Source organism: Schistocerca gregaria, chromosome 4, assembly GCF_023897955.1.
Source record: "Schistocerca gregaria isolate iqSchGreg1 chromosome 4, iqSchGreg1.2, whole genome shotgun sequence".
Lineage (NCBI taxonomy): Eukaryota > Metazoa > Arthropoda > Insecta > Orthoptera > Acrididae > Schistocerca > Schistocerca gregaria.
Window position 1 is genome coordinate 326,923,324 of NC_064923.1, and position 25,187 is coordinate 326,948,510.

A 25,187-nucleotide genomic window follows, 5' to 3' on the forward strand; every position below is an offset into this window, starting at 1 on the left:
TGACCACTGAATGGGGTCCAACTTCCCCTCGTCCTGGGCTGCAGGCGCTGGAAATTGGTGAAAGTGGCCACCAGTGCAGGTTTCCAAAATTCTGAAGTTTTTCCTTTAAGTCTTATTTCTAATATTTTTAATTTTCAAGCTTATAAATCACATCCAAACATTTGCTGTCATAAAGGCATTCTGGTGTTGCTATTGTGTTGTAGTGCATTACTTTCTGGCCTTTAGGTTAACTCGGTCTTGCTGTAGGTGACCCTAATAATGCTGTACGTTTTTTTTCATACTGTGTATTGTTTACTCTAAAGCAGATAAGTCTAAACAGCTTTCTTGGACCGTTTCTCCTATGTATTTAAAATTCTGTACCTTTTCTACGGGACCAACATGTGTCCTTGAAAATTTTGGAGCACGTGTTATATTCATAATAAATTTCGTTTCCTCTACAGAGATTGTTAAGCTTGCCATGTTGTGTTACTGCATTTATCAGGATTTCAGAAAATCCTGAATCCTATAGAACGACTTTGTGGTGTTTTGGAACGTCGACTTCGTGCCAGGCCTCATCGACCGACATTGATACCTTTCCTCAGAGCAGCAGTCCATGAAGAATTGGCTGACATTCCCCAAGGAACCTTCCAGCATCTGATTGAACGTATGCCTGCGAGAGTAGAAGCTGTCATCGCGGCTAAGGGTGGAACAACACCATATTGAATTACAGCATTACCGATGGAGGGTACCACGAACTTGTAAGTCATATTCAGCCAGGTGTCCGGATACGTTTGATCACATAGTGTATTTTCACATAATGAGTGGTAGTATTTTATACTGTTGAAGTTTTTCACCCTGCCTCAGTAACACTTAGTAGGTAACTACGAGGCGCCGGCCGGAGTTGCCGAGCGGTTCTAGGCGCTACAGTCTGGAACCGCGTGACCACTACGGTCGCAGGTTCGAATCCTGGCTCGGGCATGGATGTGTGTGATGTCCTTAGGTTAGTTAGGTTTAAGTAGTTGTGTAAGTTCTAGGGGACTGAAGACCTCCGATGTTAAGTCCCATAGTGCTCAGAGCCATTTGAACCTTTTTTTTTTTTTTTTTTTTTTGTAAATTGGCAAACCTGATTTACGAAACATTTGCTGACACAATCTCAATAGTAAAATTTATGGATAAGGTACCATCACCTTCCAAAATAAATACATTTACCCGACAAGGCTTATCTCCACTTGTCTTCAATTGAATCCTGGATAAATTGTGAACACTTGGAATCAAAAACTAAGATAAAGGTGAAAATATATCAGGAGAGATCTACTAAAATGTAAATAATTTAAAAGTAAAGGAGACCACACAAGTGATGGACATCAGAGACAGGGAAACCTGTGCAGCAGCCATGTCATATACCAACTCCGCCCCAATCACAAGGTAGCTTTTTCTGTTGTTAAGGCAACCAGCCAGCTGTCCACCAGAGTGAAAGAGTGAATGGCCACTGTCAAACAGCAACCAGGAACAAAGTTGACCACACAGTGACACAACAGGCAGCTGAACACAACATGCTTGATTTCAGTGGTAACTTCACAACCTGGGGCATCTGGATTCTTCCCTCCAGTGTGTGTGTGTGTGTGTGTGTGTGTGTGTGTGTGTGTGAGAGAGAGAGAGAGAGAGAGAGAGAGAGAGAGAGAGAGAGTACTCTAGCTCAACAAAGGATTTATTCTGAAAGCTGGCATGTTTTCTTTCTCTTGTTCATGTGTCTGTCGATGACCTAACGCTTCTGCTGTTTAGTAAGTGTCTCCTTTATTGCTACACTTTTTATGTTCTACCAGAACTTTCCGACTAAATTTTTTACCCTTAATTTAGTTTTTCATTTCAAATTTTCAAAATTTTCCCAGTATTCAACTGCAATTGTCTGACCCTGTTTTTACATTGAAAAGCCAGGGCCATAAATTTTAATTTTGAGATTTGTTGAGTTCCGTAAGTCACTTTGCCATTCCTAATGCCACCTAGCGACATCCTGCAAACTGGACAGCTCAGCTTTCCCAGTATAATCTGTTCCCTGTTGGGAAATGTTGTAACTTTTGGCATGTGTAATGGATATTCCGGGTTGTTCGTGCATGCAGGTACTGTAAGCAACTGCAGAGAGTGGATGTGGCAGGCAGCATGGAGACCTGCAGTTAGCAGGCATATGTCTTGACCAGCCAAGGGCCACAGCTTGTGGGCACCTTGTGCACTTTGTCAAGTATTACAAAATAGCGCCTTGTGTACTTTATAAAGTATTACGGAAGAAGTACTTTTATATAACAAACTGTATTCTGTCTAATCATTGGAATGGATATAAAAAGAGGACAGTAATCTCACACTATACGTTCACTCTAGGTGGAAGAAGGAGTAAGGTTATTATCAAGGCCTCCATTGTTTTATTCATTATTTTGGCACCGTGGCCATCAACCTTCAGTTAGTTAGTGATTTAGTATCCAGCTCATTTCTGCCTGCATTCAGGAGATTAATCGCTAAGAAGAAGAAAAGTGTCTCACATGCATAGTGATAATGGTACTAGACATGTAGGTGCACACAATGAACTTGAACATTTTTTTCTGTGATGCTACAGTTGTCTTCGTGAATTTTTCCACCTCAGAGGATATTAATTGGAATTTTAGTCAACCTCGTGCCCCTAACTTTGGAGCACTGTGGGAAGCAGGATTCAATTGTATGAAGTCATATCTCAGACATGTCACTGGCAATAGAGTACTGACCTGAAGAACTGACTACAGTGTAAACTGAGACAGAAACATGCCTGAACTCACGGCTGTTGTGTGCTCTCTCTGAAGACAGAGATTCTCCATTTGTTCTCAGTCCTGGGCATTTCCTCATTGGACAGCCACTTTGTGCCCTTCCTGAACTATATATCCTTGAGGTTCCCACACACAAGCTCCCCAGGTAGAACCTTGAACAACAGCTGCATCAGTTCATTTAGAAGAGATGATCCTCCGACTATCTACACCAGCTACGCTAATGCAGCAAGTGGACTTCAGATGCAACGTGGTAAGCCCAGTTCAGCCATCATGTGCTGGTCAATGAAGATAACTTGTCTCCAATGCTGTGGGGGCTTGGTGTCATCAAGCAGCTGTTTCCTGGACCTGATAAGACTGTGTGTGTAGTGGTTGTGAAAACAGGAAATGGGCTGAAACTTCCTGGCAGATTAAAACTGTGTGCCCGACCGAGACTCGAACTCGGGACCTTTGCCTTTCGCGGGCAAGTGCTCTACCAACTGAGCTACCGAAGCACGACCCACGTCCGGTACTCACATCTCTGCCAGTATCCGTCTCCTACCTTCCAAACTTTACAGAAGCTCTTCTGCGAACCTTGCAGAACTAGCACTCCTGAAAGAAAGGATACTGCGGAGACATGGCTTAGCCACAGCCTGGGGGATGTTTCCAGAATGAGATTTTCACTCTGCAGCGGAGTGACAACAGTATGAATTTCATATGACATGAGAAGCAAGGTCCCGAGTTCGAGTCTCGGTCGGGCACACAGTTTTAATCTGCCAGGAAGTTTCATATCAGCGCACACTCCGCTGCAGAGTGAAAATCTCATTCTGGAAACATCCCCCAGGCTGTGGCTAAGCCATGTCTCCGCAGTATCCTTTCTTTCAGGAGTGCTAGTTCTGCAAGGTTCGCAGAAGAGCTTCTGTAAAGTTTGGAAGGTAGGAGACGGATACTGGCAGAAGTAAAGCTGTGAGTACCGGATGTGAGTCGTGCTTCGGTAGCTCAGTTGGTAGAGCACTTGCCCGCGAAAGGCAAAGGTCCCGAGTTCGAGTCTCGGTCGGGCACACAGTTTTAATCTGCCAGGAAGTTTCATATCAGCGCACACTCCGCTGCAGAGTGAAAATCTCATTCAGGAAATGGGCTGATTAAAAGGCCTATGGGAAAATTGTCCTCCATCAATGAAGATAACTTACCTTCAATGGTGTGGTGGGTGGGTGTCATCGAGCAGCTGTTTCCTGATCCTGATAAGCTTGTGCATGTAGTGATCGTGAAAACTGGTAGTGAGCAGATTAAAGGGGCTATGGGAAAATTGTTCCCCCTGCCGAAGTAGTGAAGCAGTGATATGTTCCCTCTCGTTTGTATGGTGTACGCAATGAATGCCCATCACCAATTGCTATATACAGCAACAAATCATAGTACACAATCACAGCTTGAGAAGTTGTAAATATTTTCTTGTGGACTGACTGACTGTTGCTAGTATTAATTTCTTTACAGTTGTATTGTATGCAGTAATAGTTTTCTTGGCTTTTGTACCTTAAATGTTAGTTGGTATCTTTCATGTCTCTTATGCAGAGTGACTGACATTTATCGTTTTTTATGCCTTACATATTAGTACCTTTGTCAATGGTCGCGAAACAGTGGTAATACCAGTTCCCATCAGATCACCAAAGCTAAGCGCTGTCAGGCTTGGATGAGTGACCGTCCAGGTCTGCCGAATACTATTGGCAAGTGGGGTGCACTCAACCCTTGTGAGACCAATTGAGGAGGTACTTGATTCGGAAGTAGTGACTATGGTCACAAAAACTGACGATGACTGAGAGAGCAGTGTACTGGTCACATGCCCTTCCATATCCGCATCCAGTGACGGCTATTATTTCAGGATGACGCAGCGGTCAGTTGGTACTGTTGGACCTTCCGAATCCCATTGAAATGGAATCTATTTTATAATAGCTTTCCTGTTTCATATTCAGTGTAACTAATGTTTTGTTGTTTTTTATGTATCCTAAATGTTAGTGTACTTCATTTTTATATGCCATGATATTGTGTCTAGTGACACTCATTTTTATTCTCTTCAATGATTTGGAATTTATAATTTCATTTGTTGCTTGTTAAATTTGTTTCTCTTGTAAAATGAGAAGACTTATTTTAGAGTGGGACTAAGCTGAGCTCTGTAACTCACTTTGCCACTCTTAATGCTATCTTGAAACTGTACGGGTCAGCTTGTCCTGTATAATCTGTTCCCTGTTGGAAAATGTTGTAACTTTGGATGTCCATAACGGGACCTTCTGGGTCCTTTGTACACAGAGCTATTGCTGAGTGGCCATAGAGAGCAAATGTGTCAGTTAACGTGGAGATTCGGCAATTAGCAGACATACACCTCGACCAGCTCTTTGGGACCTTGTAAAGTGTTACAGAATAAATGTATTTTTATGCAAAAAGTTCTGTTCCATCTCATCACTGGAATGGGCATAAGGGGGGGGGGGCAGTGAGTCCTTTCCCACAGTATGCTCAAAACTTAAAATGTGCCACTGCAGGATGCGAGACCTGCAGGTGAATTGCATACAAGATTGTGTATCAGAGATTTTATGAATTAGGTATGCCAATTTACATTTCAATGTCAGTTCAACGATGGCTTTATGAACAGATTTCCCATATTAATTTATTAATGTATTTACACTGTTGAAGCACGTAATTGAACACAGGAAATAAGTGTCATTTCCTTCTTTATTAGAGACACATAAGCACTCGCTACTAGACCAGTGTGACATTTATGCACAGGCTATGTAGACTGGACCCTAGGGGCCTGCAACACAACGTCAAAAATAGAAAATATCTTTGTTTTATACTTTGATGCAGGTTATCTTACAAGTATAAACGACATGGACATTATTTTTTTTGGGTTATTTGGCTGAATTTTTCAGTGGGCAGTGTCGGAAATATGTCTGCATTCACTTCCCAAACTCTGCACTACCTCGATTCAGATTCCCAGCGGCGACTACATGAAAGTGTGGGACAATCACTGAATCTTTTGAAAGAATATCTAGCGGAATGTTGGTTCTTGAAGTGAGTTTGATTTTGTGGAAAGCCAATTCCTTCCACACTTCATTTGATCTGAACCGAGACTCACTAATTTTTATTTCTTCTTGTCGCCAGACGCGATTTCGAGAGCTGCTCAAGGTGCGGAAAACCATATTCCGGTAACTTCATTTGTTAAAGATGTAGTAGATTGTATTTGAATTGTATATATTTAAAATTTGCTTTTTTGTGCAGTTCTTTTATTTGTATTTCCGTAACAAACACGTTCGGTCGTAGTTACGACATGTTATTATTAAAACTTAAGTACTGACTTCTGCACAGACATTAACCTCAACTTCTTACTCCCTTTTTAAAAAAAATATAGTTCTTTGTTGTTGTTGTTGTTGTTGTTGTGTGGTCATGAGTCCAGAGACTGGTTTGATGCCGCTCTCCATGCTACTCTATCCTGTGCAAGCTTCTTCATCTGCCAATACCTACTGCAACCCACACCCTTCTGAAATTGTTTAGTGTATTCATCTCTTGGTCTCCCCCAACGATCTTTATCCTCCGCGCTGCCCTCCAATACTAAATTGGTGATCCCTTGGTGCCTCAGGACTTGTCCTACGAACCGATCCCTTCTTCTAGTGAAGTTGTGCAACAAACATCTCTTCTCCCCAATCTTATTGAATACCTCCTCATTAGTTACGTGATCTACCCACCTAATCTTCAGCATTCTTCTGTAGCACCACATTTCGAAAGCTTCTATTCTCTTCTTGTCCAAACTATTTATCGTCCATATTTCACTTCCATACATGGCTACACTCCATACAAATACTGTCAGAAACGACTTCCTGACACTTAAATTTATACTCGATGTTAACAAATTTCTCTTCTTCAGAAACGCTTTCCTTGCCATTGCCAGTCTACATTTTATATCCTCTCTAATGAGACCATCATCAGTTATTTTGCTCCCCAAGTAGGAAAACTCCTTTACTACTTTAAGCGTCTCATTTCTTAATCTGATTCCGGAGGACGACAGTGCAATCCCGCGTCCGGCCATCCTGATTTAGGTTTTCCGTGATTTCTCTAAATCACTCCAGGCAAATTCCGGGATGGTTCCTTTGAAAGGGCGCGGCCGACTTCCTTCCCCATCGTTCCCTAATCCGCTGAGACCGATGACCTCGCTGTTTGGTCTACTTCCCCAAACAACCCCCCAACCTCTTAATCTAATACCCTCAGCATCACCCGATTCTATTACATGCAATTATCCTCGTTTTGCTTTTGTTGATGATCGTCTTATATCCTCCTTTCAAGACACGATTCATTCCGTTCAGGTCCTTTGCTGTCTCTGACAGAATTACAGTGTCATCGGCGAACTTCAAAGTTTCTATTTCTTCTCCATAGATTAGTTCTTTGTAGCAATGCTGATAAATTATATGGAATATCTTAATGATTTCAGTTTTTTTTTAATTTTTAAAACTTGTCAGTACATTTTTACATTGAATACTAAAATATTATACAATTAAATAATAAACACTAAATGATGCATCAATTCTAAAATTGCTCCAAAACGCAGTTTTGATGGGTTAATTATCAAAATGTTCCGCACCAGAGGAATCTATGCATCCTTAGGCGGCCACGCACTGGACCGAGTTAGCGGGCTGGTGTGAACGGCGTGCTAGGCCGGGAGCGGCGAGGGGCCGGAGGCGTCACGTGGCTGTCACCTCCGGCTCGTGCAGCAGGTCGCGCACCTCGAGCTGCAGGCAGGAGGCCGGTGCGGGGGCGGCCAGGGGTAGGCGCAGCGGGGGCGGGTCGGCCTGCGCGGCGGCCACGGCGAGCGGCAGCGCGCAGCCCGTGAAGACGGGCGCCGTCAGCTCCGCGCCGCTGACGGAGCGCGACAGCCGGCGGCCGCGCGGCCGCCGCCCGCACGACAGGGAAGCGCGCACCTCGTAGCGCGCGCACTCCGGCTCGCCGCCGGCCACCCACAGCCACACTTCCAGAGCGTCTGCCGCCTCCTCCACCTGCAACCACGCCACCAGCTTCCTGTTACCATCGCCGCCCGCTGCACTCGCTTCCAAACTGCAAAACCTACAGCACTAAAGGCACACTGTGGCTAAACCGTCATCAATTTTACTACTCCACATTACTTCAAAGGAAGTGCTACTTCATACGCCATGCACTAGTTCACGGATTCTCAGCTTGGGGTCGATATCGGTTTCCTATGGGCCGACATAAACGAAAACTGATTTTGGGGGTCGACGAGATCTAAAAATCGACCCCTATTAAATTAATACAAGTAAAAAAAAAAAGAAGTTAAAATGGCTCTGAGGACTATGGGACTTAACATCGGAGGTCTTCAGTCCCCTAGAACTTACACAACTACTTAACCTAACTAAACTAAGGACATCACACACATCCATGCCCGAGCCAGGATTCGAAACTGCGACCGTAGCAGCGCGCGGTTCCAGACTGTAGCGCCTAGAACCGATCGGCCACCCCGGCCGGCAGCACAAGTTCTTATTTAAAACTTTCAAGATAGGTAGGTACTGTATCCTTCTTTCATGTATACAACCTTCTTTCTTTAGTTCTTTGTAGCAGTGTTAATAAATTATATGGAATATCTTAAAGAACCAGAGGTTGTACAGAGTTTCAGGGAGAGCATAAGGGAACAATTGACAAGAATGGGGGAAAGAAATACAGTAGAAGAAGAATGGGTAGCTTTGAGGGATCAAGTAGTGAAGGCAGCAGAGGATCAAGTAGATAAAAAGACGAGGGCTAGTTTAAATCCTTGGGTAATAGAATAAATATTGAATTTAATTGATGAAAGGAGAAAATATAAAAATGCAGTAAATGAAGCAGGCGAAAAGGAATACAAACATCTCAAAAATGAGATCGACAAGAAGTGCAAAATGGCTAAGCAGGGAAGGCTAGAGGATAAATGTAAGGATGTAGCTTATCTCACTAAGGGTAAGATAGATACTGCCTACAAGAAAATTAAAGAGACCTTTGGAGAAAAGAGAACCACTTGTATGAACATCAAGACCTCAGATGGAAACCCAGTTCTATGCAAAGAAGGGAAAGCAGAAAGGTGGAAGGAGTATATAGAGGGTCTATACAAGGGCGATGAACTTGAGGACAATATTATGGAAATGGAAGAGGATGTAGATGAAGATGAAATGGGAGATACGATACAGCGCGAAGAGTTTGACAGAGCACTGAAAGACCTGAGTCGAAACAAGGCCCCTGGAGTAGTCAACATTTCATTGGAACTGCTGACGGCCTTGAGAGAGCCAGTCCTGACAAAACTCTACCATCTGGTAAGCAGGATGTATAAAATGGGCGAAATACCCTCAAACTTCAAGAAGAATATAAGAATTCCAATCCCAAAGAAAGCAGGTGTTGATAGATGTAAAAATTACCGAACAATCAGTTTAATAAGCCACAGCTGCAAAATACTAACACGAATTCTTTACAGACGAATGGAAAAACAAGTAGAAGCCGACCTCGGGGAAGATCAGTTTGGATTCCGTAGAAATACTGGAACACGTGAGGCAATACTGACCTTACGATTTATCTTAGAAGAAAGATTAAGGAAAGGCAAACCTACGTTTCTAGCATTTGTAGACTTAGAGAAAGCTGTTGAAAATGTTGACTGGAATACTCTCTTCCAAACTCTAAAGGTGGCAGGGGTAAAATACAGGGAGCGAAAGGATATTTACAATTTGTACAGAAACCAGATGACAGTTATAAGAGTCGAGCGACATGAAAAGGAAGCAGTGGTTGGGAAGGGAGTAAGACAGGGTTGTAGCCTCTCCCCGATGTTATTCAATCTGTATATTGAACAAGCAGTAAAGGAAACAAAAGAAAAGTTCGGAGTAGGTATTAAAATCCATGGAGAAGAAATAAATACTTTGAGGTTCGCCGATAACATCGTAATTCTGTCAGAGACAGCAATGGACTTGGAAGAGCAGTTGAACGGAATGGATAGTGCCTTGAAAGGAGGATATAAAATGAACATCAACAAAAGCAAAACGAGGATAATGGAATGTAGTCGAATTAAGTCGGGTGATGCTGAGAGAATTAGATTAGGAAATGAGACACTTAAAGTAGTAAAGGAGTTTTGCTATTTGGGGAGCAAAATAACTGATGATGGTCGAAGTAGAGAGGATATAAAATGTAGACTGGCAATGGCAAGGAAAGCGTTTCTGAAGAAGAGAAATTTGTTAACATCGAGTATAGATTTAAGTATCAGGAAGTCATTTCTGAAAGTATTTGTATGGAGTGTAGCCATGTATGGAAGTGAAACATGACTATAAATAGTTTGGACAAGAAGAGAATAGAAGCTTTCGAAATGTGGTGCTACAGAAGAATGCTGAAGATTAGATGGGTACATCACATAACTAATGAGGAAGTATTGAATAGGATTGGGGAGAAGAGAAGTTTGTGGCACAACTTGACGAGAAGAAGGGATCGGTTGGTAGGACATGTTCTGGGGCATGAAGAGATCACCAATTTAGTATTGGAGGGCAGCGTGGAAGGTAAAAGTCGTAGAGGGAGACCAAGAGATGAATACACTAAACAGATTCAGAAGGATGTAGGTTGCAGTGGGTACTGGGAGATGAAAGCTTGCGCAAGATAGAGCAGCATGGAGAGGTGCATCAAACCAGTCTCAGGACTGAAGACCACAGCAACAACAGGTACTGTATTGTTTATGTTGTGTTACGTGTACTAAGAATAATTTACGTTTTGTAGGAAATAGCATTGTTGTAGTAAAGTAAATTCTCAAGTTAGTACAAAATGAAAAACTCGCAAGTCTGTGTGGACAAGTTTGTGCAAGATAATGAGTTCGAGCGTACGTCTTTCTTTCTTTTTTTTCTTTCTTTTTTTTAAAAATCTGGTTTTGTTCGTTTCAATTGTTCGTGGCGGACGTCAACTGCCGCCCGCTGAAGTTCGTTATTGATCAGTTTTTTTATTACAGAGGGCAGCTAACCCTCTGACCCAACACGCTGAAATACCATGCCGGCGCTAATCTTTTCACTGGAGGGAAGACTTGACCAAGGACCTCTCATTCCGCAGCTGCTCACACTAACCACGGGATCACGGCGCTCCTTTCAGGCGCGTTTTGACTTGCTCTCTATTTGACGCTTACGCGATTTAACACGAACGAATTCATGATCAAGTCCAAACATGTTCCTGATATTTTACTATTTAACGAGCTTGCACCTAGGTTGAAAGTTCATTTGCGTTTTGAAAGTCGTTGGAGCTTGAATGATAACAACTCATATAAGTACTCATTTATTTCAAGAGATTACAAAGTTACTACATAGCTAAATTAAGTGAAGTAAAGTGACTGAAAAAGTGGTAAACCCAACATACAACATATTTTAAATAGGTAGGTATAAAAGTATTTGTAAAAATACTCTGTAGCAGCTGTTTTGAGTTAGCGGACTACTATGAATAAGGGGGTTGATCTTAAAAGTAGGTAATTTGGCCATGAGTGTCTGAGTTAACAGTTCATTTTGGTAAAGGGGTCACTTGTCCAAAATAGTTGGGGGATCCCTGCACTAGTTAATTACAACTACGTATTACACTGAAGAGCCAAGGAAACTGGTACACCTGCCTAATATCGTGTACGGCCCCCGCGAGCACGCAGAAGTGCCGCGACACGACGTGGCACACACTCGACTAATGTCTGAAGTACTGCTAGAGAGAATCGACATCATGAATCGTGCCGGGCTGTCCATAAATCCGTAAGAGTAAGAGGGGGTGGATATCTCTTGTGAACGGCACGTTGCAAGGAATCCCAGATATGCTCAATAATGTTCCTGTCTGGGGAGTTTGGTGGCCAGCGGAACTGTTTAAACTCAAAAAGGACCCTCCCCATCGCACCCCTCTCAGATTTAGTTATATGTTGCCACAGTGGATAGGCCTTGAAAAACTGAACACAGATCAATCGAGAAAACAGGAAGATCTGTGGAACTATGAAAAGAATAAGCAAAATATACAAACTGAGTACTCCATGCGCATAATAGGCAACATCAAGGATAGTGTGAGCTCAGCGCGTTAGCAGGTGCGTAAGTGATGTCCTTGGTTCAAGTCTTCCCTTGAGTGAAAAGTTTACGTTTTTATTTTCGCAAAGCTATGATCTGTCCTTTCGTTCATTGATGTTTCTGTTCACTGTAATAAGTTTAGTGTCTGTGTTTTGCGACCGCACCGCAAAACCGTGCGATTAGTAGACGAAAGGACGTGCCTCTCCAATGGGAACCGAAAACATTTGATCGCAAGGTCATAGGTCAACCGATTCCTCCACAAGAAAACACGTCTATTCTATACGACACTGGTGACGGCATGTGCGTCACATGACAGGAATATATTGTCGACCCACCCAACTTGTACACTTGGCGAATGGGTAAAAAGATTCTTCTACCTTGCCCGATTTAGGTTTTCTTGTGGATGTGATAATCTCTCCCAAAAAAGTGATGAAAACATAAGAGTTTGTCACATAAACTGCAACAAATGAATGCAACACTTTCACAGTCGCACAGTTTTCCCTGTGCTCTGTCAAAACATATGTCTTTAACGTTTTCAAATTTTTCCGTTTAGGTGTAGCGTCCCCATACTACGGCGCAGTTACCTCGCATCGGACGGACGGACGGACATATAATAATTGTCTGAAAATAAAAAATTAATCTTTTCACTCGAGGAAAGACTTGAACCAAGGACCTCTCGTTCCGCAGCAGCTCACGCTAACCACGGGACCACGGCGCTCCTGGGCTCACACTCTTCTTGATGTTGCTTATCTTGCGCATGGACTACTCAGTTTGTATATTTTACTTATTTTATTCATAGTTCCACACAACTTCTTCCTGTTTTCTCGATTGATCTGCGTTCAGTTTTTCAAGGCATATCCACTGTGCCAACTTATAACTAAATCTGAGGGGAGGGGGGTTGCGATGGGGAGGTTCGCCTGTCAGAAGAGTATTCCTGCAGCTGCTCTGTGGCAATTCTGGATGTGTGGGGTGTCGCATTGTCCTGCTTGAATTGCCCAAGCCAGTCGGAACGCACAATGGACATGAATGGATGCAGGTTATCAGACAGGATACTTACGTACGTGTCACCTATATAGTCGCATCTAGACGTGTCAGAGGTCCCATACTACTCCTACCACACACGCCCCACCCCATTACAGAACTTCCACCAGCCTGAACAGTCGGCTGCTGACAGCGGACAGCTAGCCGAGACTAAAGTAGTCACACCATTCTCCTCATGATTTTTCGCTTTCCACAGCTTGCAACCAAAGGAAATCAAAATAGAGGCGGAACCTTCATTCTCGTATCTCCGTCTATGTATCTCTCTATTATGCTCTAAAGCTTCATTAATCGACGTTTAACGTTGTTATGATGATGTTTAAGAATTTATTTTTTGTTTCTTGCATTGGCGCTTCTATTCACTGTAGTAAAGGCATGCCAAGTACGTAAATGTCTCGCTAGAGTGTACTGATACTGTAAGTTTCGCCCTATTAGTAGTTTTGCCCTATTAGTTGCTAGAGTTTCCCTAACAATTAGGTGAAATGTCTGTATTTTCTGTTGCGAACAAATACCTTAGTTGCTAACTTATGAAGTGTGTCTTTCAGGACTATGTTATATCAACTACCTGAGGTGCATTTTGATGGTTTTCGCAACGCGTGAATTCGATATAACTGCTATAATCAGGTGCAGCAAGCACTATTGTATGGGTTAATGGGCACACAAGACTGCACGGAAAACCGAAAACATGGCTAATCCAAAATTCACCTTCTTTCACTGGAAAATATTATTTACTGTATTTTCAAAATGTGCTACATGTCACTTTTGAAAGCCTGCATCATCACTCACAAGTTACTCGCATTTCGGTGCCTTGGTCTGCATGATAAAGCACGCATCATATGCATTATTGTATATTCTAAACTAAAATGTTCGTTCTAATTACAACAGAAAACTTTAGGGCATTTTTTTGTTTTTTCAAAAATCGTCGAACTGTGCACGAATAATGCAAAGATCCCCATTGCGGTAACAAGAAGCCTGACTGTCCTAACTAATGTTTTTATTTTCAAATCAAAACTGCGAACATTTCATTTTCCCTCGGTATGAGCCGCTGACAGCGTGGAGTCTGCAGCATTTGCTGTGTGCGTAACATTCAGGTCACAAGACTTGAGGGACATGTGGCATTATTTTGACGACACATACTGTATCGAATACTGCAGGAACTGCTGTCGAATTCACGTTAGCGTTCGATGTGGGGTGCTTGGGAGAAGCCGTATTTGGTTTCATAGTTGATAGTATTCGTGTCATAACTCGTTTGTTACGAAAGTGTGCTACTTGAAGGCAACGGCACATTGAAGATTTATAAAAATATATAGTTCTGGTATTAATTGTTATAATTAAACGCCACATAAAGACGTACGAGCGATTAAAGCCTTCATGAGATCTAAGTTACAGCACAAAGTGTGATGTTCCGCAAGTGGTGCTGCAGTGTATATGAGCGTCGAAGTTATTAAGTGTTAAGTATCTGGTTTCCATTCTGCCATTTCCAAATACATTTTTCACCTTCGCGTTTTCAAAAGATTCTGGGACTTCCTTATTAATTTAATAGAAGTATGTTCTACAATATTCGGTGCTGTGAACATATGAGTGCTCTCTCTCTCTCTCTCTCTCTCTCTCTCTCTCTCTCTCTCTCTCTCTCTCTCTCTGTCTCCGTCTCAGAAGAGAGTTGTCATTGTCAATAATTTACAAATCAAGCATGAAACACGCAAATGCGAGTAAACATTCAAAACCTCTTGATAATCTGGTGAAACAAACTACCACGAAGAATCAAAAGCACTGAAAAGACTAACACATTTGCAAATAATTAAAAGGTAACTTGTGTAAGTAGGCTGTTTAGCTTCTTATATTGGTAACGCCGCCGCCATGTAGTGCTCTGTATGAAAATCACTGGCTGTGCTGTGTGCAGTCTGTGACTTGTTGCATTGTTGTAATACTCGCCATTGTAGTGTTGAGCAGCTGGATGTTAACAGCGCGTAGCGTTGCGCAGTTGGAGGTGAGCCGCCAGCAGTGGTGGATGTGGGGAGAGAGATGGCGGAGTTTTGAAATTTGTAAGAATGGATGTCATGAACTGCTATATGTATATTATGACTATTAAGGTAAATACATTGTTTGTTCTCTATTAAAATCTTTCTTTTGCCAACTATGCCTATCAGTAGTTAGTGCCTTCCGTAGTTTGAATCTTTTATTTAGCTGGCAGTAGTGGCGCTCGCTGTATTGCAGTAGTTCGAGTAACGAAGATTTTTGGTGAGGTAAGTGTTTTGTGAAAGGTATAGGTTAATGTTAGTCAGGGCCATTCTTTTGTAGGGATTTTTGAAAGTCAGATTGCGTTGCGCTAAAAATAATGTGTGTCAGTTTAAGCCCAGTCCTGTATAATTATTCAAAGGGGACGTTTCACTTGGTCTCAACCATTTACAATGCATAAAAGAAAATTTACGAGCTAGTTATTTTAGGATACTTCTTTTCCAAACAAGAACGTCTTCAATTAAAGTACATCTTTTACCGCTAATACTACGTTTTTTGTCATTTCTTAGAACAAATTGTTCATATATCGACGCCTTTTGAGAGATCCTCAATGTGTTGGTGTTTTGAAACAGCATTTATTCACATAAAAGTTGAATGAGCTGTTGTAAGTCGTCTGCTAGAATCACTACGCACTCTTTCTAATTACAGACCAACTCCTGAAACCAGTTTTCAGAGTTTCTAAAAATAAAACTTATGTTGTTGAGACACCTAAATGAAAATTGTTGAATACATACTTTATCGGATTCAATGCTGACTGGCTTCAGCTTGTTTTTTGCTTGTAAGTCTGGATAGGATGTGTGACTGCTTTGTACGGACGCAGGAGGAGCTGGCCACTCTTCGCGAACAGCTGAGCGTGTTGATGGCCGCGGTCAGCCGTCTTCAGGCTGCTGCCTCGGAGTGTAGCGGCAGTGGGTAGTCTGGTGCGTCGCCAGGTACACCCCCAGGTGTTATATGCTTCACCCACTGTCCCTGCTGTCGAGACATCTTCGAGGGTACCGGGCGCTGTTGGGCCACCCTCTCCCCAAGGGGAGTGGCGGGTTCAGCGGCGCACGAGGCGGAGGGTAAATGTGGAGGCTGGCCGTGTGGCATCGCCAGCTCTGCCTGTGAGTGGACATGTGGCTGCTCCTTCAGCAAGGTCCGAGCAGGCACAACAGGGGGAGGGTTTTATTAGTTATTGGGAGCTCCAACGTTAGGCGGGTGATGGAGCCCCTTAGGGAAATAGCGGAAAGGTCGGGGAAGGAGACCAGTGTTCACTCCGTCTGCTTGCCAGGGGGGCTCATCCGAGATGTGGAGGAGGCCCTACCGGCGGCGATAGAAGGCACTGGGTGCACCCGACTGCAAATTGTTGCTCATGTCGGCACCAATGACTCCTGCTGTCTGGGTTCAGAGGTCGTCCTCAGTTCGTACAGGCGGTTGGCGCAATTGGTGAAGGCGGAAAGCCTCGCTCGCGGGGTAGGAATCATAGATAACTATTTGTAGTATCGTTCCCAGAACCGATCGCGGTCCTCAGGTTTGGAGCCGAGTGGAAGGCTTAAACCAGAGGCTCAGACGATTCTGCGGAGAGCTGGGGTGCAAATTTCTCGACCTCCGCTATCGCATGGAGAAATGTAGGGTCCCCCTGAATAGGTCAGGCGTGCACTACACGCCGGAAGCGGCTACAAGGGTAGCGGAGTACGTGTGGAGTGCACATGGGGGTTTTTTAGGTTAGAGAATTCCCTCCCTAGGTCCGACAAGACGCCTCCTGAGACGCGACAAGGTAGGAGTAGGCAAAATGCATCAAAGGAATAACAATATTAATGTGCTAATAGTAAACTGCAGGAGCGTCTATAGAAAGGTCCCAGAGCTGCTCTCGTTAATAAACGGTCACAACGCCAGAAAGTTCGCTGAAACCAGACGTAAACAGTAATGAAACCCTAAACTCAGATTGGAATGTATACCGCAGAGACAGGATGGACAGTGAAGGGGGAGGCGCGTTTATAAGGATAAGAAGTGCAATAGTATCGAAGGAAATTCACGGAGATCCGAATTGTGAAATGATTTGGGTGAAGGTCACGGTTAAAGCAGGCTCAGACATGGTAATTGGATGTCTCTATAGGCCCCCGGGCTCAGCAGCTGTTGTGGCTGAGCACCTGAAGAATAATTTGGAAAATATTTCGAGTAGATTTCCCCATCATGTTATAGTTCTGGGTAGAGATTTTAATTTGCCGGATATAGTCCGGGAGACTCAAACGTTCATAACGGGCGGCAGGGAAAAAGAATCCAGTGAAATTTTTTTAAGTGCTTTATCTGAAAACTACCTTGAGCAGTTAAACAGAGAACTGACTCGTGGCGATAACATATTAGACCTTCTGGTGACAAACAGACCCGAACTATTTGAATCAGTTAATGCAGAACAGGGAATCAGCGATCATAAAGCGGTTACTGCATCGATGATTTCAGCCTTAAATAGAAATATTAAAAAAGGTAGGAAGATTTTTCTATTTAGCAAAAGTGACAAAAGCAGATTTCAGAGTACTTGATGACTCAACACAAAAGTTTTGTCTCAAGTACAGATAGTGTTGAGGATCAGTGGATAAAGTTCAAAACCATCGTACAATATGCGTTAGATGAGTATGTGCCAAGCAAGATCGTGAGAGATGGAAAAGAGCCACCGTGGTACAACAACCGAGTTATAAAACTGCTGCGGAAGCAAAGGGAACTTCACAGCAAACATAAACATAGCCAAAGCCTTGCAGACAAACAAAAATTACGCGATGCGAAATGTAGTGTAAGGAGGGCCATGCGAGAGGCGTTCAATGAATTCGAAAGTAAAGTTCTATGTACTGACTTGGCAGAAAATCCTAAGAAATTTTGGTCCTATGTCAAAGCGGTAGGTAGATCAAAACAAAATGTCCAGACACACTGTGACCAAAATAGTACTGAAACAGAGGATGACAGACTAAAGGCCGAAATACTAAATGTCTTCTTCCAAAGCTGTTTCACAGAGGAAGACTGCACTGTAGTTCCTTCTCTAGATTTTCGCGCAGATGAAAAAAATGGTAGATATCGAAATAGACGACAGAGGGATAGAGAAACAATTAATATCGCTCAAAAGAGGAAAGGCCGCTGGACCTGATGGAGTACCAGTTCGATTTTACACAGAGTACGCGAAGGAACTTGCCCCCCTTCTTGCAGCGGTGTACCGTAGGTCTATAGAAGAGCGAAGCGTTCCAAAGTATTGGAAAAGGGCACAGGTCATCCCCGTTTTCAAGAAGGGATGTCGAACAGATGTGCAGAACTATAGACCTGTATCTCTAACGTCGATCAGTTGTAGAATTTTGGAACACGTATTATGTTCGAGTATAATGATTTTTCTGGAAACTAGAAATCTACTCTGTAGGAATCAGCATGGGTTTCGAAAAAGACGGTCGTGTGAAACCCAGCTCGCGCTATTCGTCCACGAGACTCAGAGGGCCATAGACACGGGTTCACAGGTAGATGCCGTGTTTCTTGACTTCCGCAAGGCGTTTGACACCGTTCACCACAGTCGTTTAATGAACGAAGTAAGAGCACACGGACTATCAGACCAATTGTGTGATTGGATTGAGGAGTTCTTAGATAACAGAACGCAGCTTGTCATTCTCAATGGAGAGAAGTCTTCCGAAGTAAGAGGGATTTCAGGTGTGCCGCAGGGGACTGTCATAGGACCGTTGCTATTCACAATATACATAAATGACCTGGTGGATGACATCGGAAGTTCGCTGAGGCTTTTTGCAGATGATACTGTGGTGTATCGAGAGGTTGCAACAATGAAAAATTGTACTGAAATGCAGGAGGATCTGCAGCGAATTGACGCATGGTGCAGGGAATGGCAATTGAATCTCAATGTAGACAAGTGTAATGTGCTGCGAATACATAGAAAGATAGACCCCTTATCATTTAGCTACAAAATAGCAGGTCAGCAACTGGAAGCAGTTAATTCCATAAATTATCTGGGAGTGCGCATTAGGAGTGATTTAAAATGGAATGATCATATAAAGTTATTCGTCGGTAAAGCAGATGCCAGACTGAGATTCATTGGAAGAATCCTAAGGAAATGCAATCCGAAAACAAAGGAAGTAGGTTACAGTACGCTTGTTCGCCCACTGCTTGAATGCTGCTCAACAGTGTGGGATCCGTACCAGATAGGGTTGATAGAAGAGATAGAGAAGATCCAACGGAGAGCAGCGCGCTTCGTTACAGGATCATTTAGTAATCGCGAAAGCGTTACGGAGATGATAGATAAACTCCAGTGGAAGACTCTGCAGGAGAGACGCTCAGTAGCTCGTTACGGGCTTTTGTTGAAGTTTCGAGAACATACCTTCACCGAAGAGTCAATCAGTATATTGCTCCCTCCTACGTATATCTCGCGAAGAGACCATGAGGATAAACTAAGAGAGATTAGAGCCGACACAGAAGCATACCGACAATCCTTCTTTCCAGGAACAATACGAGACTGGAATAGAAGGGAGAACCGATAGCGGTACTCAGGGTACCCTCCGTCACACACCGTCAGGTGGCTTGCGGAGCATGGATGTAGATGTAGATGTAAGTCAGCAAGTTGTCTCACTTTCGGGATTGAAGGCGTATCAGGAAAAATAGTTAGTACAACCTTTTTAAGTAAGTTTCGCAATTAATTTTGCAAACAACACTTTAAGCTCCCCATTATTCTCAATCCAGTTCACATGATTGCAGAAGTTCACACATCTATAAAGAAAATAACTTCGAGGTTAACGTACCATGCAGTAAAGAAAATGCATAATCTCCAGTTTTCTCTAATCGAGACGAACGTGTTGTGAACCACAGAAGCGCGAAAGTCGATAGACAGATCTTTCTGCTCGCCATACAGCCTGCGACGTGTAAATGACAGCCGCGCGGGATTAGCCAAGCTGTCTAAGGTGCTGCAGGCATGGACTGTGCGGCTGGTCCCGGAAGAGGTTTGGGTCCTACCTCGGGAATGGGTGTGCGTGTTTGTCCTTAGGATAATTTAGGTTAAATAGTGTGTAAGCTTAGGGACTGATGACATTAGCAGTTAAGTCTCTCAGGATTTCACACACATCTGAACATTTTTGTAAATGACACGTGTGCCTCAAGTCTTTCAGTTAGCCGTGCAATACAGTAGGTTGCCTCAAACCTTTAGGATCAAATTGAAACAGTGTTAGTGGGTCCTAGACCAATTATATTGAGATAGGGAACCAGTGATTGGAAATGCATATTTATTGTGTGTGGACCTACACAGCGCACACCGCATACCAACAACGTAGCTCATAGAAACTGTTGAATGTAACGACCGCGAGTCTCAATTCATGCAGGACAAAGGCGCTTGAAGTTCTGACACATTCTCTCAAAGATCACTGGTGTCTGTTGTACCAACTCGGACCCTAGCAAGCAGGCCTTCATCTGTTTGTACGTAGTTACATACACCAATTTTGACGCAACCACAGAGGAAAAGGTCCAGAGGTGTAAGATCTGACGATCGCGCTGGCCATGGGACTGAAGCTCCCTTTGCAATCCAACGAAGAGGTTACTTGTTGTTCAGGTTCTTTCAGGCATTAATATCGAAGTGCGCTGGTGCACCGTCGTGCTGAAACCACATCCTTTCGCAGACAACAAGGGGTACAGTCTCCAAGAACTGTGGCAGCACATCTCGCAGGAAAACCAGGTAACATGGATCAGTCGAGTTGGGAGGCAGGAAGTAAGGTCCTGTTAGGTGATCTTCTACAAGCCCGCCCCTAAATTGACAAAGAACCATTGCTGCTGGCCACCGATGTGGGTGGCATGGGGATTGTCCTTACTCCAGACATGGCTGTTGCAGCTGTTGAAACCACCATTATAGGTGAATGAGGCCTCATCTGTGAACAGTTCAGACTGTACTAAGTTCGGCACTACAGTCTTTCGGTGGAGTATCCATCGACAGGAGTGAATTAGGGGCTTAATATCCGTTGGTTCCAGCGCTTGCACACATTCTTTACGATAAGGCTGTTATACCTGTTTCACCAGAGTCTGGACACTGTATCCTTGTCAGTGTGCATTTCACAGGTAAGTTGACAGGTGTTTATTGCTGGGTGGTTGACCAGACGATCCAACACCATCTCCTCAAAGTCTGTGTTTGGACATGTCTTTGGCAAGAACTTATGCTGGCTCTCTGAGGCATGAACGACACCGTCTCGCTTAAGTCGGTATCCGTGGAGATAAACTTCTTCCAGTTAGGAAGAGGCCTGTTGGGAAAGCGTTCTCCGTACATTTGTGCTGCTTTACCGGTACCACACTCTGCTGCATCGTAGATTAAATGCATGTCTGTGAAATCTGGTGGCGAGTACGTTCCAGCTTTGACTATGCGTAGTGCGATGTACACAGTAACACACCTCACCAGGAACGCATCACAAGCTGTCTGATGCAATGGACATCTGACGCCGACGGCTGGTGTGGCCGAGCGGTTCTAGGCTCTTCAGTCCGGAACCACGTGACCGCTACGGTCGCAGATTCGAATCCTTCCTCGGGCATGGATGTGTGTGATGTCCTTAGGTTAGTTAGGTTTAAGTAGTTCCAGGGGACTGATGACCTCAGAGCCATTTGACAGCTCACACCAGGGACAGTGTCGTGCGTGCGGTACAGGTTAATGCGCCAGTGCAGTGTACACCCAGTCATCACAAGACACATGTGCTATAAGCTAAGTTGTGTACAGTATGTCTGTTTCGGTGTCAGATGTGTACGCTGTTTGTCGCCCACTGTCTGTTACAGTGTACAACAGACACCCATGCTCTTTGATAGGCTTGCGCCGTTGTAATACAGGCACTGACACTTGCTGGTGTCACTTTGAACAATTACTATGAGCTCGTTGTTGTTATATGGTATACGCTGTGTACGTCCGTAACACAAAATAGAAACCCCCGTTTTTTATTACATATTCGTGTATTACGTAAAGAAATATGAATGTTTTAGTTGGACCACTTTTTTCGCTTTGTGATAGATGGTGCTGTAATAGTCACAAACATATGGCTCACAATTTTAGACGAACAGTTGGTAACAGGTAGGTTTTTTAAATTAAAATACAGAACGTAGGTACGTTTGAACATTTTATTTCGGTTGTACCAATGTAATACATGTACCTTTGTGAACTTACCATTTCTGAGAACGCATGTTGGAAGTACATCGCCATTCTGTCATGTAGTGAAACATCTTGTAGTAACATCGGTACAACATTACGTAGGAAATCAGCATACATTGTACCATTTAGATTGCCATCGGTAAAATGGGGGCCAATTATCCTTCCTCCCATAATGCCGCCCCATACGTTAACCCGCCAAGGTCGCTGATGTTCCACTTGTCGCAGCCATCATGGATTTTCCGTTGCCCAATAGTGCATATTATGCCGGTTTACGTTACCGCTGTTGGTGAATGCCGCTTCGTCGCTAAATAGAACAGGTGCAAAAAATCTGTCATCGTCCCGTAATTTCTCTAGTGCCCAGTGGCAGAACTTTACACGGCATTCAAAGTCGTCGCACATGCAATTCCTGTTACATAGAAATATGGTACGAGTGGAATCGATGTTGATGTAACATTCTGAACACCCACGCTTTTGAGATTCCCGATTCTCGCGCAATTTGTCTGCTACTGATGTGCGGATTAGCCGCGACAGCAGCTGAAACACCTACTTGGGCATCATCATTTGTTGCAGGCCGTGGTTGACGTTTCACATTTGGCTGACCACTTCCTGTCTCCTTAAATAACGAAACTATCCGGCGAATTGTCCGGACACTTGGATGATGTCGTCCAAGATACCGAGCAGCATACATAGCACACGCCCGTTGGGCATTTTGATCACAATAGCCACACATCAACACGATATCAACCTTTTCCGCAATTGGTAAACGGTCCATTTTAACAAAGGTAATGTATCACGAAGCAAATACCGTCCGCACTGGCGGAGTGTTACGTGATACCACGTACTTACACGTTTGTGACTATTACAGCGCCATCTATCACAAAGCGAAAAAAAGAGGTCCATCTAAAACATTCATATATCTTTACGTACTACACGAATATGTAATAAAAAATGGGGCTTCCTAATTTAAAAAAACGCAATTGATATCCGCTTGATCTATGGCAGCATCATCTAGCGGGCCAACCATAGAGCACCTGGTTTCCCCCTTCAAGCTAGACAAGTTTCGTTCTTTGTTGGTTTTTCATTTGTTGCTTATTTCGTGAGATATTTGGTCCGGTCACTATCAATGGACCACCCTGTATAATCGGCTGTGGACCCACTAGTGCCTGTATGAGTTTGACTCAAAGGGTTAGAGACACCCTGTATACATACAGGGTGGCGCAGGGAAACGGGAAATTTCGAAATAACGTCATTTCCATGAATAAATTCATAAAACTAGTAATTTATTAACGAAAGTGAATGTATTTAGTATGCCATTATTCAGCATGTCTTTACAATCAAAATGTCCAAAAGTGTCTCTTTACTTTTTAAAAGATGACATTGGAAAGATGTGCTCCCATTCGGCGTTCACATTCTTAACAGCCTGTTATGAGAACTCTGGAATGCGCGGTGTAGCAAATCTTGGGGAATGCAGGGATTTCGTTTTCAATGTTCTCCTTCTGTTCATGGATTGTTGCAGGACGTGTACGGGTATACCTTGCCTTTAAGATATCCCCACAGGAAGAAGTCGCACACACTAAGATCAGGGGATCTCGCAGGCCATGCAATGTAACCGTTACCTGAAATAATGCGTCTTCCAAACAATTGACGAACTGCTGCCATCGATTGTCGAGCAGTGTGTGACGTGGCTACGTCCTGCTGAAACGACATGTTTTCGACGTTAAGATTAAGCTCGTACAGTCTCGGTGTAAAGAACGTTTGAAACATTTCAACATATCGAGCGGATGTTACCGTCACTGCACTACCATCCTCACGTTCAAAAAAATAAGGGCCGATAATACCATGACATGATACAGCACACCATATTGTGATCTTGGCGCTATGTAGTGGTCGCTGGTGAAACTCACGAGGATTGTCCTGTGCCCAATAACGAAAATTCTATTTGTTCACGAATCCGTTCAGGTGGAAATGGGCTTCGTCTGATATCCATAAGTTACCAAGGAAATTCGCGTCCTCGTTGATTTTAGCCAATATCTGGCTACTAAACTCCATACGTGACGATGGGTCTCGTTCATGTAAGTGTTACACAATCTGCAACTTATATGGATGGAAGTCTAATTCGTGCAGTATTCTTTGTAAGCTTCGTCGCTTAATCCCTAGCGAAGATGCATGCTGTCGAACGGAGCGGCGAGGACTTCTCTCGATTGCAGCTCCAGCAGCTGCAATGTTCTCTGGGGTACGTACCATTGGAATGCCACCTGGAGGCTTCTTTTTCAAGGCAGATCCTTTTTCTTCAAAATTGCTCGCCCACATTGTAATCGCATGCGCTGATAGGACACGTCCATGACGTCGAAGCTGGTAATGCTGTCGAAATGTTCTCTGCGCGGAAGCCGCACTATCACCATTTTTGTAAAACGCTCTCACAGCTACTGCACGTTCCGCACCAGTCCAATTCTCCATGATTACTAAATGGCAATGCGTTTACATCAATTGTGCAAAGTTTCGAACATCTGCCGGCGCTACAGTGCTGCCAACTGTAACGTTCAAAATTTCCGATTCCCCTGCGCCACCCTGTATAAGGCTTCTGGTCTTAGGCAGAGCGTTCGACTGTGTGTATTGCAGGGACTATGACTGGCCAAGCTTGAGCCGCAGTGAGGAAAGTGAAGGCTGTGATGGAACTGACCTTGAGGTAGAAAGTGTGCCCCGCGTGAGTGAGCGTGGCGATCTCGTCGGGCCAGGGCGGCAGGCGCACCGCGGCGGCTCCGTCGGGCATGGCGGCCAGCACGTGGCCGTGGTCGCGCCTCACGTGTGTGCCCAGAGCGTCCGCCTCCAGCTGCGCGGGGCAGCTGCGCTCGCACGGGCACCGGAACAGCTGCGGCGGCGGGCGGCGCCGCGACTCGTCTTCCTCGCTCGCCACAGAATCCTGAGGGGCACAGCTTTTAGTTCTCTGCTAATACGTACCTCAGTTATCTACATAGAGGCCGCTATGCTCGGATCGGAAAAAGAGCATTTCAGGACCAACTGTCCCCTAGACACAGCCTGTTATAAGCAGATGCAGTACTCACATCGAGCCACAGTATCCTGAGTGGTCAGTCGACACACTACCATTACATTATAAAGTTTCAGTCTGTGTACATATCTGTGACAAGATGCTTCTGATACTAGTCTACAACACTAAATGGCGCAAGGACTGTCTCGGACTTA

At 43.9% G+C, this 25,187-nt stretch overlaps 1 protein-coding gene and 2 non-coding genes across 3 annotated transcripts in view; 1 reads left to right on the plus strand and 2 right to left on the minus strand.

Moving 5' to 3' along the window:
* Window positions 1-3,185: 3,185 nt before the first annotated feature.
* Trnas-cga (transfer RNA serine (anticodon CGA)) lies at window positions 3,186-3,260 on the minus strand. The gene has a single exon. It is a non-coding gene; the product is annotated as a tRNA-Ser (tRNA).
* Window positions 3,261-3,731: 471 nt separating this feature from the next.
* On the plus strand, window positions 3,732-3,806 carry Trnas-cga (transfer RNA serine (anticodon CGA)). Its single transcript has one exon. It is a non-coding gene; the product is annotated as a tRNA-Ser (tRNA).
* Window positions 3,807-7,202: 3,396 nt separating this feature from the next.
* Window positions 7,203-25,187, minus strand: part of LOC126365739 (uncharacterized) — a 106,240-nt gene continuing 88,255 nt past the window's right edge. The window contains exons 5-6 of the mRNA XM_050008189.1: window positions 24,667-24,906; window positions 7,203-7,777 (exon numbers count right to left, since the gene is read on the minus strand). Of these exons, the coding sequence (XP_049864146.1) occupies window positions 7,466-7,777; window positions 24,667-24,906 (552 nt within the window). The 3' untranslated portion in view covers window positions 7,203-7,465. The remainder of the gene's footprint in view (window positions 7,778-24,666; window positions 24,907-25,187) is intronic.